Source organism: Lissotriton helveticus, chromosome 5_1, assembly GCF_964261635.1.
Source record: "Lissotriton helveticus chromosome 5_1, aLisHel1.1, whole genome shotgun sequence".
Lineage (NCBI taxonomy): Eukaryota > Metazoa > Chordata > Amphibia > Caudata > Salamandridae > Lissotriton > Lissotriton helveticus.
In genome coordinates, this window is record NC_136065.1 from 510,325,993 (window position 1) to 510,345,386 (window position 19,394).

A 19,394-nucleotide genomic window follows, 5' to 3' on the forward strand; every position below is an offset into this window, starting at 1 on the left:
TCATCATAATATTGATCTGTGGGATAATATTGTGGGGATTGGTGAGGGTATTCAAATGGTACAGAGCAAGAAGGTCAGAAAGGGCCCAAAGAGAACAGTTGCAGAGATTGGCTGCCATACAAGATAATCAGTACAGGAGCCTGAGAGCTCTGGAAGCGCAGAGAATGCCAGCAATAACTGCAGTTTAAATGTTAGTGATGACCCCGAGAGGTCATCAAAGGGGGGAACTGAGAGAGCGCAAACTGATATAAATATATGAGTACATCACACTTACCTATAGAGAGCATAATTCATGAAGAGAAATGCCATGAGTGCTAATAGTATCTGAAATTATATTCTAAATGTATAGCTAATATAGAGATTTAAGTAGAAGTGGAATTAATACAGAAATGTGTGACATTATATGATTTTATTAGACGTGATTATTTTGAATCTATGTCGTGTAGCTGTTAAACATATAAGATGGTCTGTGGTAAAACGCAGAACGTGGTAGGCCTCAGGGCCAGAGCTGGAGCTAAAAGGGAAGGTGTTTCTTTTCACGACACAGATTGTTTAACGTTTTTGGTCATTGCATTAATGGGCCATGATTTAGAGTAATGTTTTCTAAATAATAGAATAAGAGTTTTAACATGCTTTAATTAAATGAAGAAATTGAATGCTATAATCATAATGTGAAATATTGTAGGCCTGAAATGTTTTAGCATTGATTTACACGTACATGTCTGGGCTGAGAAATGTTGCAAGCCTTTTTAGAAGTCTATGAGAGTTGGGTTCTTGGCGGCAGATATCTGTCTGCAACAGGAAAGGGGGGATCCAATTATAAGTGAATGAATAGAGGCCTGTTCAGTAGACGGCCCAGACATGGAGGAGGGTTCTGGAATGTTTAAGGGGTATCAGCGGGCCGGAGAAGAGACTGAGAAGCAAGGTCAACTCTAACGTCTGAGGCCCAATACAAAGCATCATGGAAAAAGCCTGAAGTTGCACCACGTGAGAGGCGTTTCGCAAGGGGCGTCTCAAATGTTGTTGACTGTTTTGTATTAGGGACAGCACCCCTGGGTGGAGTTAGAGCAGAGACCTGAGGACCCTTTAGAGAGCGGATGGGTAGGCAGTGAGGGGTCATGACTGGAGAACTTTAGGTTTTCACCAAGAGACTTAGAGTGGGTGACTTCCCTTGGGGGTCATTCATTGCTGACACCTTTGTTAGGTTGGGACTTGGTTAAGTAGGGATACCATCTAGAACAGGGTAGGGACGCCTAACCTGTGTTTGTTTTCCTCCAACCTAAATGAAGGAGAGATATGCGTCTATGCTGATAGCTTTGCTATTTTTAGAACTTGTGTTAGTGATTTCTGTTGCTCGTCTGAGGGCTTTTCGAGAGCACATGTATGTAATTGGACCTGTGTATCTCGTGAATCTCATTCTGAGATGCTTGTATTTGCAGCTCATTATATCTTTACAATAAACTTTTGAAACCTAGAAGTTGTCCGTGATCTTTAAGAGTAGAGTCCTTTCTTGGGTGAACTAATTTGCAGATAGGTGTACTGTTTCCTTCCAAGACAGGCAATAAAGGTTCAGTCGACCAGATCGAGGTTTGGATCAATAGATATAAGGTATCGATCAAAATCTCGCCCTTTCAATACCTTTAGTTCAAGTTTGCGCTATATAAAACTGCCACAAAAACACACTGAGGCCAACATGTACCTTAAGCAGTGCATCTCAGCCTCCTCTAATATGTAAGCATTTGTCTCACCCATCACACTACAAATGCACAGAAATGCTGACCTGAAGTACCACCTGCTGACCAGCAGTGGTGACGTACAAATATGTACCCATGAACCTCATTCCTGGCCTTCAGCACCCTCTGCTCTTCCAGGACAGGATCTCCCAAGCAGCTCAGCCAATCCACCTCTGATGACCACTTCGAAGCATGTTGCTTCTATATTAACAACAATCAACATGTCTGTACAATTCAGCTCATGGTGAAAGCAGCTCCGGCCGCTACCCAGCTCAATCTCCCCTTAAAAAAGCCATTTAGCATCTGAGAAGCCATGACACATTGAAGAAATACAAATAAACCACAGAGTTGATGACGGGGTGAACGGCACACTCACCAGGTGCTCGGCGTACGGGTCCCCGTTGGGCATGGCGCCGGGGGACTCCCCGAGAAGGGGGCGCGGCGCGGACGAGAGGTCCAGCAGGGCGCTGGTATCCGAGGACGCGCAGACCTTCTTGCGGATCATGGTGACCCTCCGTCTCAGGTGCAGATGGTCAGACCCCGCATGCTGCCGCCGTATGAGCTGGAGCGGTTGGAAGGGGGATGGGGGCGTGCGCCGCTGCCTGGGTACCACTGGGCAGGGTGCCGCGGGAGGATGGAGCGCACAGTGACTGGGTTGATATAGATGCCGGTTGGGGATTAGTGTGTTTTTTTTTGGGGGGGGGGACTGGTGCAAAGGGCTGCAGTCAGAGTGTATCACTGTTCAAGCTATCACGGAGCAGGAGAGCGGGGCAATCGGCGTAACTGGCCGGACAATGGCTACTGGGAGTAACAGGGGGCGAGGGATGCTGTCAGGACAGCGCCAGCTGGGATCCCGGGTACCTAAGGGGAAGCGGAGGGGAGAAGGGCACTGGCAGGGCCGTGGGGATACTGGCGACCACGTCAGAGAACACTGTGGGGATCCTGGAGGAGAGAGGGGCCCCCGACAGAGCCTTCGTGGCCAGAATACTGGCCACCACGTCAGAGAACACCGAGGGAACCCTGAGCACCACGGGGTTATCGGAGAGGAGAGGGCCACTGACGGAGCCGCCGTGTCCGGGATTCTGGCGACCACGTCAGAGAACACAGAGAGAATCCTGGGTACCAGGCGAAGATGCAGAGCGGAGAGCTGCGCTGTCAGGCGCTCACTGGCCGGGATCACCGCCTCCTGTTACTGCATCAGCATCCTCCGTCTCAGGGGGATGCGGGGCTGGACCACAATGGCTCGTGTAAGCAACTCGGCAGCACTGCAACGTGCGCCGGTGAAGCGTGCTGCACACGCCGCCTTTATGGAGTATAGCAGGCTTTGTCTGCGTGCAGAACCCATTTCAGGAGCTCATTATTCTCAAGAATAACCGGAAACGCAGTTTAATGGGTTCTGGTCTTGCTGCAGAGAGCTGAGTGTAGCTTTCGAAGCCAGATTTTAATGACCGGATTATCATTCCAGTGAGCCAGTCTCACCTTCCAATAGTGGTAACATTACTATTAAGTGTTGGCTAGCAATGTAACGTACATAATTTAGAGAAATTCAGCGTGCAGTGTCTAAGTGGTTAATCTAACAACTAAACACAGAGATACAGTCAGACAAGCTGTCCTGAACCCCTTGAAATCAAAGGGCACACCCGGAATCATCAACATGCTTATCAGCACACCCTTTGGAGAAAAGGAGAGCAGACAGGTGTCTGTCATTCTTCTCTGGGTTAGGCATATCTAGCTCTCGATTGTTAGGCGTCAGAAAACCCTGCCACGGGAGCTCTGATCTCCAGGGGTTGGACGTAGATGTGTGGACCCTCACAACCATACCTCTGAAAGCAATAAACACATGCACATGTTTGGCCTAGATTTACATCGTGGTGCGTACACACGTACACACACAGGTACACACACACACACACACAACCACACACACACAACCACACCCACACAACCACGTCCACACACACAACTACACCCACAACCACACACAACCACACAAAACCACACACACAACCACACACACAAACACACACACAACCACTCACACACACAACCACAACCACACACAACCACACACACACACAACCACACCCACAATCACACCCACACACACAACCGCACACAACCACACACAACCACACAAAACAACACACAGAACCACACACACAACCACACACAACCACGCACTAAACCACACACACAACCACACACACACACACACACCCACAAACACAACCGCACACACAAAACCACACACACAACCACACACACAACCACACTCACACATGCACAACCACACACATACACAACCACACACACAACTACACACACACAACCACACACACACAACCACACACACAACCACACACACCCACCCACAAACACCACACACACAGAACCACACACAGAACCACACACACAACCACACACACACACTCACAACCACACACACAACCACACACACACAACCACATACAGACACACCCCCACACACACACCCACACACCCACACAACCACACACACAACACACACACAAACACAAGCACAACCACACACACAACCACACACACCCACACACAACCACACAAACGAACCAAACACACACAACCACACACACAGCCACACCCGCAACCACACATAACCACACCCAACCACACACACACACACAACCACACACACAACCACACACACAACCACACACACAACCACACACACAACCACACACACAACCACACACAACCACACACACACAACCACACACACAACCACACACACTAACACAACCACACACAACCACACACACATACACCCACAACCACACCCAAACCCACAACCACACCCACAACCACCACACGCACACACAAACACACCCACAACCACAACCACAACCATACCCACAACCACACACATACACAACTACACACACACATACACAACCACACACACAACCACACACACAACCACACACAAACAACCACACACACACACATCCACACACACACAACCACAACCACACACACAACCACACACACACACACATCCACACACACCTAACCACAACCACACACACAACCACACACAACCACAGACACACACGCAGACACACACACACACACGTGCGCGCATGCAGACACACACACACACACACACACACTCGTGCCAAGCCCCCCAAGCCCCACTTACTGCATCAGCAGCCTCAGCCGCCACTCCTGACTTCTGCTGCCACCGCTCCTCTGGGCCATCCACTCCGTGGGCGCGGGCTTCTCGCAAAGACGGAAGTCCCGCCCCACGACAGCCGTGAGCGTGCACATCCCGAAACCGGAAGTTCAGGAACGTGCACGCTCACGGCTTGTTGATCCTCCAGCAGTTCTTGTGTATCTTGTCCAGATACTGGAGCTCGTCATTGTGGCTGCGGCTCATGGTAGTAGCGGCTTCCTCTGCCCCTTTCACACACTCTCAGAGCCTCAGAAAGAACCGGTGTCCAAGTACACACCGTGTCGCAGGCAGATGACGTAGAAACAGACAGCTTTCTGCAGATGCCCAAGCAGAAGCAGGGCTTGTGACATCATCTCTGGGTGCCTCAACACGCCTTGGCTGGCTTTCTGGCAGCTGCGTGTCAACTCGTGTAGTTCTACTGATAGAACGAGAGAGGTGGCCTAGTGCTCTTACCCTTTAGTGCTGTCAGGCTGCCAAAACGGAACTTTAGAGTCCTGGCTTTTCATGTACAGCAGATTGTGTCTTTGAAAAAAAAGGTATACGATAAATTATACAATACATGCATTAAAAGTTTACCTTAACCTATTTTACGGAAATTAATAGTGCAGTTTTCTACATTTTGCAAATCGACGAAACAACCGCTACGTAAGGATGGGACACCCTTCCCATTCCAACATGGATGCTACAAGATAAATTTGTATTTCTCAGCCCAAGCCTATTATCCACGTTGTCATTATGTCATTACGATTGACGTCATTGACACCGCCTCTTCATATGTCATCTCTGTCACTTTCTTTCCCCTCCCCTTTCTCAACCACCGTGGCTCACAACAATGAGGTTCCTTCCGTTTCTCCCCCTCACGTGATAAGATGGTCCCCGCCCATTCTCCCCTGTCACCTGGGTTTGTTTCTCAGACCGCCGCTTCAAAGAAACATTTGGAGACTAAGGAAGGTGGCAGCGAGTGTCGGCCCGTGTTCCGGTGCTGCAGCGCCGGCCTCTTCTAGACTTTACCAGAACAGTACGACCTCAGGTATAAGCTGAACAGAAGGCGCCTCGAACATGCAGTCCTGGTCCATATTGAGTTTGTAATGCGGAAATTGCACGCAGCAGAAATCCTTGACTTTTCTGGCGAGGGAGTAGGGCTTCGTCTGATGCTGAGGGGGAGTTTGTTCCAGGTTTGGGCTGCGATGTAGAAGAAGGATCTGCTTCCCGTCTGGCTTTGTGTACGCAGAGGATTTCAAACAGGGATTAGGTCAGCGGACCTGAGGTATCTTGGGGGTGTGGAGGAGATTCTTTCGTTGAGTTACTGGAGTCTAGTGTTGTGAAGGGCTTTGTAGGCGTGTGTGAGCAGCTTGAAGGTCACTCTTTTTTCGCCGGGGAGCGAGTGTAGGTGCTGGGTGATGTGGTTGTGTTGTTGGATGGTGAGGATGAGTCTTACTCCTGTGTTCTGGACAGTATGAAGTTTGGGAAGGAGAGATTTTGTTGAGTCCGGCATAAAGGGCGTGTCCGTATCCAGTCTGCTTGTGATGAGTGCGTGGGAAACACTGGGATGATGAAGCCTGGCCATACTCGGGAGGTGACACAAGAACAAATATGCTTACTTGTTAATATAAGACTGAATATAAGTATGATATCGGCAGATGTGAGGCTGATTTATATCCCAGAATAAAGTGAAGACTTTTTTTATTAAACCTTTATTTATTGCTTTAGACAGAGATACAAGACATTCGCATCATTTCCAACCAAACAGCACGTTACAGTTATGGTACATTAAGAAAGCATCGTACAGTCACTTGGGCTAGAGCATCTCATCACATCTGAGCAGTACAGTAAGGTACGACAGTCAATAGGGTGGATGGATACATCATCAGTAGAGCACTACGCATAGCACAGTAAGGGTTGCAATTTACGTGTAAGTCCCACCACTCCAACAGGCCATCCCAGCAATAACCCAGCCAGGTACAAGTACTGCTTTAGGGAGGACTAGTATCATACCTCCCGCGGACTTCTGCGTATACCAACCCTACCAGGTGACATTCCGCGGCCCCATTGGTGTCAGTGTCCCTTGCATGCAGCATCTAAGATATCCCCCCCCCTCTTCCCAGTGAGCTTACCAAACACGGATGCAGTGATTAGTGTTTGATGTGTAGTGCTGCATGGTTCCCAATCCCTCAGGGGGTATCCGTATATGTGCCTATTCCCAAACCCTGCGTGCAAAGAAAGAACCAGCTTGATCTAGGCATAAGTGTAGCAGGGGAGCTGTGTCACATGCCTCACAGATAACAATATCCAAACCGCATGCGTCCCATAGCCTTCTACCTCGCCTCGATATTGAGCAGCCCGCCTCTCCACTAGAAGAAAGAGGATATCACCGCCAGCTAGGGTGCTGTAGTCGTATCAGGGCGTCGTTCGACAGTAAGTTGCTCATTGCTCAGTCAGCTGCCCCTCACCCACACAGGTGTCATTATGAGACCCCTGGGACATCCAGTATAGCTGCAGCGGGGACCAAATATCCTTGGGTCTGCAACGTGCAGGCATTAAGTCTGCATAGATGCCCCTCCCCCACTTGCAAGCTACTCTCCTTTTAGCAAGGAGCAACGCAATATCTACAAATCGTAGCATCAGCACCGGGTCTAGTGGAAGAGGGCCTGCAATCATGACCTGGAGCGCCGCATGTACCTGCGTCCAAAATTCCTGTATCACACCACACCCCCAGGCCAGATGAAGGAAGCCTGCGCCCTCCGAGCGACATCTCGTGCACCCGTCGTCATCAGAAAGATGAAATCGCAACTTCCTGACTGGCGTGTAATAGAACCTCTGAATAAATTTGTAATGGATGATTTTCAGACGGCAGCTGGACGAGACATTCGCCGTGGCCGAGCAGCAATAGTGCCATTGCTCTTCAGTGAGTTCATCGTCCAATTCAGAGTTCCAATCGTCCCTTGCTTTGGACCGTACAGGCGGACGCTGCGCTCGGATGTTATTATATAACTTAGAAACCATGTGCCTCCCATCCGACACCAGCAGTACATGCAAGGGCAGTACCACCCCTGGTTCATCCGGAAAGTTGGGGAGTATGTCACGCATGCCCTGTCGAAGCCTAATATAGTAAAACACCTCCATCGGCGTCGGGGATCCTGCCTGAAATATCTGATCTTTGGTACGAAATAGCCCGTCCTTGAACAAATCCCCCTACGTATTTATGTGAATGCGCTTGCACATAGACCGAAATCCAGTCTCTAATAACAATGACAGTCTCGGGTGGTACGTTAGGGGGAGTGCAGGCGAGTAGAGCATGGGAGCATTGAGCATAGTAGTCACTCTCCTCCAGGCGTCGATAGTACATGTGACTGTGGTGGCAGGCGTCTCAATATCTCCAACCACTCCCATCAGCATACCGTTAAGCGGAAGCGGATGCGCAATCCATTCTTCAGCCGCAGCTTGTGGCATAAAGGGAGCTGGATTAACCCAGTGGTACGCGTATTGCGCCTGAGCACTAAGGTAGTACGCAGCAAAATCCGGCACATCAAACCCACCTTTTTCATACGGCTGTGTCAAGGTCGCCCAACTAATCCGTGGTTGTTTGCCTCCCCAATATAATCGAAGAAGTTCAGTCCGCAGTCTCTTAAAGAAGTAGGGGCCCGGGTAGTTAGGGATATTCTGAAAAAGGTACAGGAACCTTGGGAGGATGATCATCTTAATCAGCGAGGCTCTACCCGCCATTGAAAGCGGCAGGGCCAGCCATCGAGTAACATTGTCTGACAATTGTGAGATTGCCACACCATAGTGCAGCCGAATAGTATCCTCTTTATTGAGCGATATCTCAATACCCAGGTACCGGAGTTCCGAACTACACCACTCCAGGGGGTAGTCCAATTGGAAACGGTCAACCGAGGCCGTGAGGGGAAAGAATTGAGATTTCTTCCAGTTTATGTGCACTCCAGACATGCCGCCAAAAACAATAAATTCCCTAAGGATTGGGTTAAGGTTCTGCTGCGGGTGACGCACGTACAGGGTAACATCATCCGCGTATAAAGAAATCCCTATCTGTCGTTGGTGGCAGTTAAAGGCACTGGCCTTGTGTAGTTGCCGTACCCTGCAAGCCAGCGGCTCTATTGCTAAGGCAAAAAGCAGGGGCGATAGGGGGCATCCCTGCCTGGTGCCTCTTGTGATCGGCATTTGTGCGGAAAGCACACCATTAATGACGACCCTGGCAACCGGGGCAGTGTAAAGAAGCTTCACCCAGGAGATGAAAATCTGAGGAAAACCCATTCTGTCCAAGATAGCCATGAGGTAGCCCCATTCCACAGAATCGAACGCCTTAGTGGCGTCCGAAAACACAGCGGCAACGGGCAATTCAGGCGCGATAGTGGGAATAAGGGAGAACAGCGTGCGAAGGTTGTGCGACGTTGCTCGACCTGGCACAAAGCCAGACTGATCCGGTAGCACCAGGGTAGTCATGAGAAGGGACAGCCTAGTCGGCAACACTTTGGCAAGGATTTTTGCGTCACAGTTCAAAAGCGAAAGGGGTCTATAAGAGTCGGTGTCTAACGGATTTTTCCCTGGCTTCAGGAGTGAGGTAATCGCCACGTCTCTCATTGAGCCCGGTAGTATCCCCACTTCAAGCGACTCTGTAAAGACTTCCTTCAGTACCGGTGCCATGATGTCAATGTAGCACTTGTAAAATTCAGCTGGAAGGCCGTCCAGCCCTGCAGCTTTGCCGTTACTAAGGGACATGATAGCTTCTCTAATCTCGTCTAGTTCGAAAGGAGACCCAAGAAAGGCCCTATGACTGTCGCCAAGCCAGCACAGCGCTATGTCATTAAGGAAGTCTCCGAATTCCACGTCGCCTTCCTGCTGCGTGGAGTACAATTGTTTGTAGTGCTGTAGGAAGGTGTCTTGTATACGCTTCGTGTCTTGATAGGTCCCCCCCTTGCCATCAGCGATTTCCAATATATGGGTAGCGTAGCGCTGATGTCACGTGAGCGCAGCAAGTACCTTCCCCGGGCAGAATCTCCTAGCCGTCCAGTATTTGCCCCGAAACTTCACCTCCCTAGCAGCCTCTTCCTCAAAGGACGAAAGCTTAGACCTGAATTCCTGCGCTAGCGCAGGGCTAGGGTTGCGGACCATCTCCGCCTCAAGGGCTTTAAGTTCTGGCTCAAGTTTAGTTAGCGTACAAACTAAGTCTCGTAGTATCCCGCAGCTCTTAGCAATCGTGATACCCCTGATAGTCACCTTGAAGGCTTCCCATATCGTCTCTACACTTTCGACAGATCCCTTATTTCTAGGGAAGAAAGCCTCTATCTCCTCACCAAGTTCAAGTTTAAAGACAGGGTCAAGCAGAGCTGAAGGGAATAGCCGCCACGGTGGTCGCAATTTGTGCAGGCCAGGCACCTCAATCACAGCCAAGACCGGGCAGTGGTCAGAGTAGGTCAGAGTCAAATGTTTAACTTTAATGACACCATTGGCTAGACCCCGTGAAATGAAGCAGTAATCAAGTCTCGCCCATGCACGAGTGTATGCCGTGAAGTGCGTGCCCTCTCTAGTCACTGGGTGCGTGAACCTCCAGCTATCAATGAGCCGTGCCTCAGTTAGTATACCTTGCAGTGTGTCTCGAGCCTTAATGTTGTAGTGGCCACTCCCATCTGACCTATCCGCCCCAGGTATCAGCGACAGGTTGAAATCTCCCCCCCAGACAATATGCGCGGCTTCAACCTCCAGTACATGACCCCACAGTGTCAGGAAGAAATCAGGAGTGTCAACATTGGGCGCATAACAATTCACAATCATGACTACATCCGTACCCAATCTGCCCCACAACAGCACATACCTCCCTCTCCGTATACACCCTCGCTCCCAATTTTTGGAAGGGCAGTGCCCTGTTAATCAAGATGGTCGTACCTCTGGAATACGTGGAATATGAAGAGAATTCTCTCACATGTGCCCATCTACACGCACATTTAGGGTCTCTTCGCGGGTCCAAGTGAGTTTCCTGAAGCAGCGCTATCTGCACATGATGTCTATCTAAATATGCAAGTACATTTCTACATTTCCTGGGATCATTAAGGCCTCGCACATTCCAGGACACAATGGAGATGTTATCCAATGCATCTTCACCCATTGCAACCGCCGAGCTCATGATTCAGAATCATGTCCAAGTTAGCAGCCCTCATACTTCCTGTACCAAATGCAGATTTTCTCTTCGCATGAAACATTCGCATCTCCCAGTCCGTAACGCAGTCAGTCACACTATCTTCAACGTCTGTATGCTTGTCATTGATAGCACCCAAACCAGTGCCTATAGTTACAACATCCCAATCCCCAACAACCACACACCCCCCCTCCCCCCTGACGCAGCAAGCCAACTCACACGCTCCCAATCCCCCCCCTCCCACTGAAGCAACCCAATCTTGCCAGTACCCCATACCCACCCCCCTCCCCGACTCCCACACTCAATAACCATCAAACAATTGTGTGGGGAATCCCCTTCTGGGGGCATCAGAGGAACGCACCAATCCACCCCGATAATCTCCACCCGCCCCGCTCGGGCCATGCGAGACCAGTCAGAGATAGGGGGGGTGGTGCCTGGTATACATTACCCCTGCAGATTAGAACCTGTCCAACATGCCAACATCTCTCATGGTGTCCGCCCCATATGGAGAAGACTCTAGGGCATTCGAGTGAGAGTGTCCCCTTGTCAGCTGCAACTCATACCTCCACCAGTTGTGTCATCAGTCTGTGCGCTCCAATAAAGTCCCAATTATCGGACCGCAGTACGACCTGCAACAGCTCGGTCTCAGTACGCTTACGTGGCACTGGATCAACACCTCAATCCCACAACAAAGGCAGCCCAACAGGGGCTTGGTCAAGTTAAAGGAGACAACTCAAATTTCAGAGCGGGGACACAAGGTCAATCAGTGTATAGCGGAGAGGCACCGTCAGTCGCCAACATTCTCCAAGGGTTCTCCATCTCCACCATCATCCTCATCGTGTCGCCTGCCTCCTCTAGCAGCGCGGATTTTTTTAATATAGTCCTCCACCTGTTGCGGATTAGTAAAAAAGTATTGTTTGGCCTGATGGGTCACTCTGAGACGCGCAGGGTACAAGAGTGCATAGTCCACCTGCATGGCTCTAAGCTTTTTCTTCACATCTAGGAACTTCTTTCACTGTTCCTGTACCATAGGAGTGAAGTCCGGGTATATTGAGAAGTTCACACCATCACACGACAGGTTTTGGTTTGTCCGCGCTGCTCGTAGTGCCGCATCGCGGTCGCGGTAGTTGAGCAACCGGGCGATGATAGGCCGCGGCGGTCTCCCTGGTTCGGGCCGTGGCCCAAGAGAACGGTGTGCTCTTTCGACAATAAATTGACTGGAGAAGGCTTCCCTGCCCACTGCAGTCGTGAGGATTCGTTCGACATATTCTTCCATACGTCCTGTGTTGGTGGATTCCTGAACTCCAACGACGCGTATGTTGCTGCGTCTACTCCTCGCCTCTAACTCCTCATTCTTTGCCGCTATCACACGCAGTATATTGTCCATTCTGGAAAGGCGGGTATCGTGGGACGCCGACGTGTCCTCCGCGGCCGATATGCGTCGTTCTGCCTCTGACAGGCGCTCTTCATGGACCTCTAGTTTCTGTGCAACTCCGTCCATTCGCGAGGACAGCCGATCCACTTTCTCCACTATCGTGGCGAAGCCCTGCCTCATCTCCTCCATCATCATGCGCATCTCAGGGGTCATGGCCGTGGGGGGGGGGGTTCAGCGCCCGCCGATCCACGGGCACCTCCAGAGTCCGCCGTGTCTCGTAGCTGTTTTCTAGTGGCCGCGGGCTCGAAAGAGAGTTTAGGCTGTTTATTGTCATTCTTCACCATTGTGCGTCTCTTGTAGGGGCTACAGGCGCTCGGAGATGTACGATTAGCGCGGTCCTCACCGCCCGCCAACGATCTGTTTTGCATCCGTATGATCAGTCCAGTGGTCACTCAGATGGCGGCCCCCTCTGCGCGAGGAGCAGTCCAACAACCCGGAAGAATGCACCTCCAGATGAGGTGACCTCCGCTCCAGCTATCGAGGTCCCCCGCATGCACTCACAAAGGGGTCAGAGGTCCCACTCAGCCCTTGTCTTCACAGCAGTATGGAGGAGAGGTGAGCATTCCCGCGGGCCCCAAACACGCGGCACCCCCACAGCAACGCAGTAATCGCGCGCTTGTGAATACCGTATGTCCTCTGCATGTAATGTGGACTGCAGTAGGCTCCGAGGTCACTTGAGCAGGTCCCCTGCCTCGCAGGCATGCACTCAGGGCCGTGTTGAATAGTCTCAGGGGGAGGGGTACACGTGTTGCCGGCGGGTGGCGATCAGTTAAGGGACCGGTCCAAGATAGCATCCCCCAGCAGGCTCCTGACGCTCCTCAATCCGCCGCTAGCAGCAGCGGCGAGCCCTCGGGGGAAGGGCTGGTTCCACCGGGCAGTTGTGCACAGAAATCTGGGGCCCCGTTCAATTACCTCCCGGTGCAGGCATCAGGTCTCCGCCTCTCCCGCAGTGCCAGCGGGTCCCCTCGCCTCCGCACAGAGTCTCTGCCACTGATAGCTGTCAGTGGAGGGGGATGACTCACCGCCACACCGGGTCCGCCGAGCAGCAGCAGGGCCCGCACCCTAAAGGCAGTCCGCCCCGCGTCTAAGGCCTGTCTACCTCGTGGCGAGCCTCGGCCTCTCGTGGTCGCACCTCCGAGCTTCTTCGCCGCCTTTCCGCAGCAGCGCACCCCGGTCAGCCTTCCCAGGCGACGAAGTCCGGCGTCCGATGTCGGATCGTCACCAAATTTTGACAGGATCTGCGGGGCACGTGAACTCGCTGAGAGTTTCAGACGATCATCTGCAGGACATAAGGAGATATGAAGGATAGTACTGACCAGGCAGCCAGAGCCTCACTACAGTGCGGCCATTAGCTCGTGCGCCCTCTAGCGCCCCCCAATAAAGTGAAGACTTGATGAAAAGTGGACAACAATCTGACGACTATTACTTTACTTCTTTTGGGACACTATTTGTGTATGTGCTCAGGGCACAGCTTAACGTTTGAATGTTTTGAGGATGCTGGGTTTACATCCTTACCCTTAGAGCACTACGTACGATTGGATTTATAAACTTAGGGGCACATAGCCTTGTGCGCCTGATTACCCCATTCACCCCCTTAGCTTTCAACCATTTGAAGGTCTTGTGGAGTATGCCGAGGGTGTTGAAGCATGTGGAGGATATGGTGTTGAACTGTTGGCTTATGGTGAGAGAGGAGTTGAGTAATCGAATCAGAAGTGCTGCGACTAAGTTACTATGGGTTCCGGTCTATTTAACACACTAATCTTATCTCCATGCGTGCGGTGCATTTTCCTACCGTACGCTGAAGTTTTAAAAAACCCGCGGTTCATGACGAGCTCATTCGTCATGAATGTACGAGAGGTGTACCTCATGACGAGCTGAGCTCGTCATGAGCGTCGAAGGGGTTAAATTTAGGGCCGGCCTTGGGCATGGGTGATCTGAGCGCAGCAGGGAGTTGCCTGACTTAATGTCATGCAAGCAGCAGCCTGTCCATTCCACTTGGTGTCAATCTGGTCCCATTAAAGATTTTGTAATCAGCCCTTAATGAAATTTACCTTTTTGGAGATATTGTTGGGACTAAAGATTTGCAACCGGTGCCAAGAAAACAATAGGCACCAAGTCCACTTGATGCCGGTCCAGGCGCTTAGTGTTTGTTTATGTATGTTTAGCCGACCAGTGCCGGATTCCATCTGTAGCAGGTCGGGTAGGTGTTGGCCATGTGGTTTAGACTCACCACACAGGACCCCCAACAGAATACACGCACACATTGTGGTTATACTATTGGCAATGGCCCAGAGCAACGATCTTCCCATTTATTTATCATCTCGGACCGAGCCTGACCCTCTGCGTGAGGAAATTGATACTTTGTAATGTAGAGGCAAGGTGCACTCTACATCTCTCCCATCTTTTCAAATGTTCTTGCATGAAAGAAAATCTGGACACTTGAGCCGGACTCATAAAGTCTTTCAGTGTCTGACTGTGGACCAAGTGTGGCTGAAGACCATACTTCAGGCTCCGGGAGATGTTATCAGTCTCATGCCCATTAAGCCGGGGACCTTCTTAGTTGCACATGTCCATGTGAGGGGAACGTGGGGGTATTTCTAGTGCTTGCCCTTTCAGATGCTCATTGAGTTTTACACCTCTGCTGGGAGGTGGAGGTCAGGTGATACTCTTCCTCGGCTTCAGCATTCTCTTCAGCAGCATTCTCTGAGCGGTCTATGGAAGTTGCCACCTGTTTTAACCATGAGATGTTTCTGGTGATCACCTCCTTGCACTGTGACCATGGTTCTGTTGAGCTTAATCACTTCCCATGCTTCAGTCTCGTAAGGGGTTCAAAACTTTACACAGGATGTCTGTCCTTCATGAGAACCAATGCTCCGATTTGTAGAGTGGGTTTGCCCGGCGACACTGGCTGGCCTTCTCATTGGTGGCTTTTCTCCGGGATTGTGTAGCTTCAACATCCATGTCTGCCGGTCGCCACTCAGTGTCAGCCAGGATGCTATCCCGTGTCTGCTTCCTAAACAGTAGATTTTCTGGATCCCAGTTCATTGTGCTGTGGGGGGTTTGCTGGTACGCTGGTAGGAACTTGTGCAGGCAGCATTCAGCATCCTCACCAAGTTGCAGCCCAATCTTCAGAGCCCGGTTGAGTGTTCTCATGAATCTCTCTGCCTCCCCGTTCGCCTGAGGCCACTGCATGGTGATTTTCCAGTGGCGAATGACCAGAGATTCTAATTATTCTTTTAATTATTTTTTCTTTGTTCAAGTTTTTTTTTTTTAAACCTTTATTAGTGAAAAAAGGATAGGAAACACAGCATACTGCCTACATCCGCAGTAGGGCCAGCATTGCGATGCATCAAACGTTTAACTGATCTAGTGGTGGGGTAGGGGAGTACACAGCAGGCCGCCTACACGGCATGACCACTAAAGTATTGCGAGTAAATTGTGTGTATTCAAAGTGCTGGTGCAGTCCAGTCAAGTGAACATGGAGTAGCTTGACAAGGTGTCCTATGTTCTCCAATGAGCGAGGCATATTGGCGAGGGTGGTAGTCAACATACTGCCTACATCCGCAGTAGGTTCAATCAAAAAAGGAGGGAAAAGGATAATCGGTCCATTCAGTTCCCCTGATCAGATCCAGAGTTAATCAAAAAAAGGTTGGAATGGACACTAGTGTCTACTGAACCATTGGTTCGAAATTGACAACCCTCATAGGCAGCCTGATTTTACGATGCGGTATATCTGTTTTTCCGCCCCATCAGGTGTCATGGCATATTCATAGGGTAGTCAAAAGTGTGGTATGCCTGCCTCACCCGAGGCTACCTCTGGTCCAGGTAGAAGTATCCAGAAATAATGGGGAGGGTGTAGAGGTTATAAAAGCAGTGTATCTCCAAAAAATATTTTAATGGAAAGGGGGATAACACTGTTAGTTAAAAATAGGTCGATATAGATGTAATCGGGTAACTAGATTACCATATATCTGTGTATATATGGATGCGTCGTCAACATGTTTCAGCTCTCTGGGCCCAGCCGGGTCTATAGAGCTTTCGTCAGGACAATAAAACAAACAGAAAACATACATTCGGTACTCACACCATTAGTGTAGGTTCCTTTCGCTATTTGTAGCGTTTCTTATTTTGCCACCTGAAATATAGGAGCACAAACATATACAATCCCAAACATTGTGGTCTTGTGATTATGGTGATTAGGCATCGTGATTCAAAGAACCACACACACACAAACTAGAATTGCTAGTGAATTTATGCGCTGTATTTTTAGTCACATAAACGTTCTTTGCGAGGAAAAGGTAAATGGAGAACAGATATGAATTGATTACAGGGAACATGCAATACATGCGTATTTTTGCTACTGCACATCTAGTTGGTGCTGCTTGCCATGGCTTCATACATAGGTCAGGTAAGGCATGCAAGCGCTGATAGAAGGGCAACACTGTATTATGCTACTTGAACACTTATAGCAGTATGCGGATCATTTGTAGATAAAAGGAGAATATTTACATTATGTACAGGCAAGTGCAGTAGGAGCTTGTTGGCGCGCTGCTTTTAGATTGGATTATGGTGCATAAACATTGCGCGCACTGTTTTAAAAATTATCGCGTTCTGTTATGCATGCGCAATCGCTAATACCTTATTGGCTTCTTTTCAATGCTTCAGCAAGGGTGCAGAAGTAGCTTTACGTAGTCTCTACTGGAGAGATAGTATTGGGAGTTAAAGGGTCGCAATGACCGGTCTTACCCGTGTTTCTCCGTCTCTCCGTTTTGATCACTCGCTCTTACCCTCGTGGACCGCGTTTTGGGCCCTGTGCTGACTCTGCCCTTGGTTACAGGCGGGGCACAGATTCTGGGCTTTTCTTCAGTGTGAGCAATGACACAAAAATAGGACTAAAGACTCTTCTCAATATGGCCACTCGTGTTTTGTGTATCAGCCTCAGTACGTTATCAACAACATTAGTTTTCAATATTACAGGTGTTATAAATACAAAAGAGGGATTGATTTTCAGATAAATCCCATTGTAAGGTCTCAATTAATTTGAATTGCATTATAGTCCCAGGGGATGTGTGTCCCAGGGGGTGTGGATGGTTGATATTGTTCAGTTTGGCAATTCTGTGCTGTATAATATTGATTAATGAAGTTAATTGAACTGACTCCATGGGATATTGTCGTTCATTCCGGAAATATGGGTGCCAAGGCGGTCCACCCATCTTTGCTCTTTTTCAAAGAGAATTCGTTCTGCATTATTATTTTTATCTTGCAGAATCTCAAGGACTGTCCAGATTAAGTCATCGCAAGTGTGGCCCGCCTCCACAAAATGTGTACACAGTTTTGTGTTGTTTTTCTTAAGTCGCACATTACTCCTATGTTCCCCGATTCGCAACTTCACTTTTCTACATGTCATGCCTATGTATTGGCGTTTGCAAGGACATGTGATCATGTAGATAAGATGTGAAGAGTTGCAATTCGTGTGATGTTTCTGGGTCCATTTGAGGGTGCTCGTGAGTTGTAAAGTTTTGGTTGGCCTCGTAAACTTGCACACCCCACAGGTGCCACATGGGTAATGTCCGGAGACAGGTTGCATTCTGGCATCTCTTGTAATTGTCAGTACTGGTTTTATTTTAGGTCGCGTATGGACCAGGACGTCCTTTATGTTCTTAGTTCTCCTATTCGCAAAACGTGGTTTTGGCCAGTCGAGTTGTCCAGAATTGATTATTTGCCAGTTCTTTCTAATTAGCTTTTGTACCCCATAAGTGGAGGGACAAAAAGTAGTGACACATGTTACCAGATCTTTTATAGGTTCCTTCACTTTGTCTGCAGGAGGCATTCACGTGGCTGATGTTTCGCCCTTTTCATGCATTTATTAATCACTGCTGGTGTGTAGTCCCTTTGTTGCAATTTTAGACTCAGTTCCATCGCTTGTTTCTTGTAATCGCTGTCTTTACTACAGTTTCTCTTGTGACGTAGATACTGACTAAAGGGGAGATTATCCCGCAATGGCCGTGGATGGTAGCTGTAGTATGACAGCAGGCTGTTTTTTGCTGTAGGCTTCGTAAAGGTCTTAGTTTCAAGTTTCCCATTCTCATGGAAGATTGTTAGATCTAAGAACGCTATACTTTCGTTATTTGCAGTAAAAGTGAAATTAAGCCATTGGTCTCTCGTATTCAGCCATTCGATGAATTTGTGCAGATCTTCTTTTGTGTCCCATATCAAAAGCACATCATCGATGTACCGTTTCCAGTATAAAATACTGGAAACGAAAGGGTTGGTTGTGTTGAGTACCCTGTTTTCTTCCAATTAGCTCACATAGAGACCTGCCACCGAGGGAGCGCAGGCGCTCCCCATGGAGGTCCCATGGCTTTGAAGGAAGAGTTGTCCATCATACTCAAAGTAGTTTTCTTTTAAAACCAAACGACAACACTCCATAATGAAATGGCGTGGGGTTCTGTGTGGCCAGTCTTGATTGAACAGTAGGTCTTCAAGCATTTGTAGCGTGTCTTCCTGTGGCAGGCTTGTGTACAATGCCTCGACATCGAGGCCCACCAATGTCATTGTATTCGGATTGTATTTGAAATCCGCAATTTGTGTCAAAAGATCTCTGGTGTCTTTGAGATAAGTAGGGGTTCGTTGAACCATCTTTTTGAAATACTCATCCACGAATTTCGATAGGGGCTCTAGCAGGGAACCGATGCCCGAAACAATGGGACGTCCTGGTGGCGGAGACCTGTTCTTGTGAGTTTTTGGCAGAGAATAAAAGAACGGCGTTTTTGGGCTCTTAGGTGTCAAGAAATCTGCTTCTTTTTTTGATATCCAACCACTCACCTCTGCCTCATGGACCATGATGGCGATGGTGTTGGTCAG

The 19,394-nt window shown here is 49.4% G+C and overlaps 1 protein-coding gene across 1 annotated transcript in view; it reads right to left on the reverse strand.

Moving 5' to 3' along the window:
* Positions 1–2,281, reverse strand: part of ANO7 (anoctamin 7) — a 221,107-nt gene extending 218,826 nt beyond the window's left edge. Inside the window, exon 1 of the mRNA XM_078640414.1 lies at positions 2,110–2,281. Within this exon, the coding sequence (XP_078496540.1) occupies positions 2,110–2,238 (129 nt within the window). The 5' untranslated portion in view covers positions 2,239–2,281. The remainder of the gene's footprint in view (positions 1–2,109) is intronic.
* Between the last annotated feature and the right edge of the window lie 17,113 nt (positions 2,282–19,394).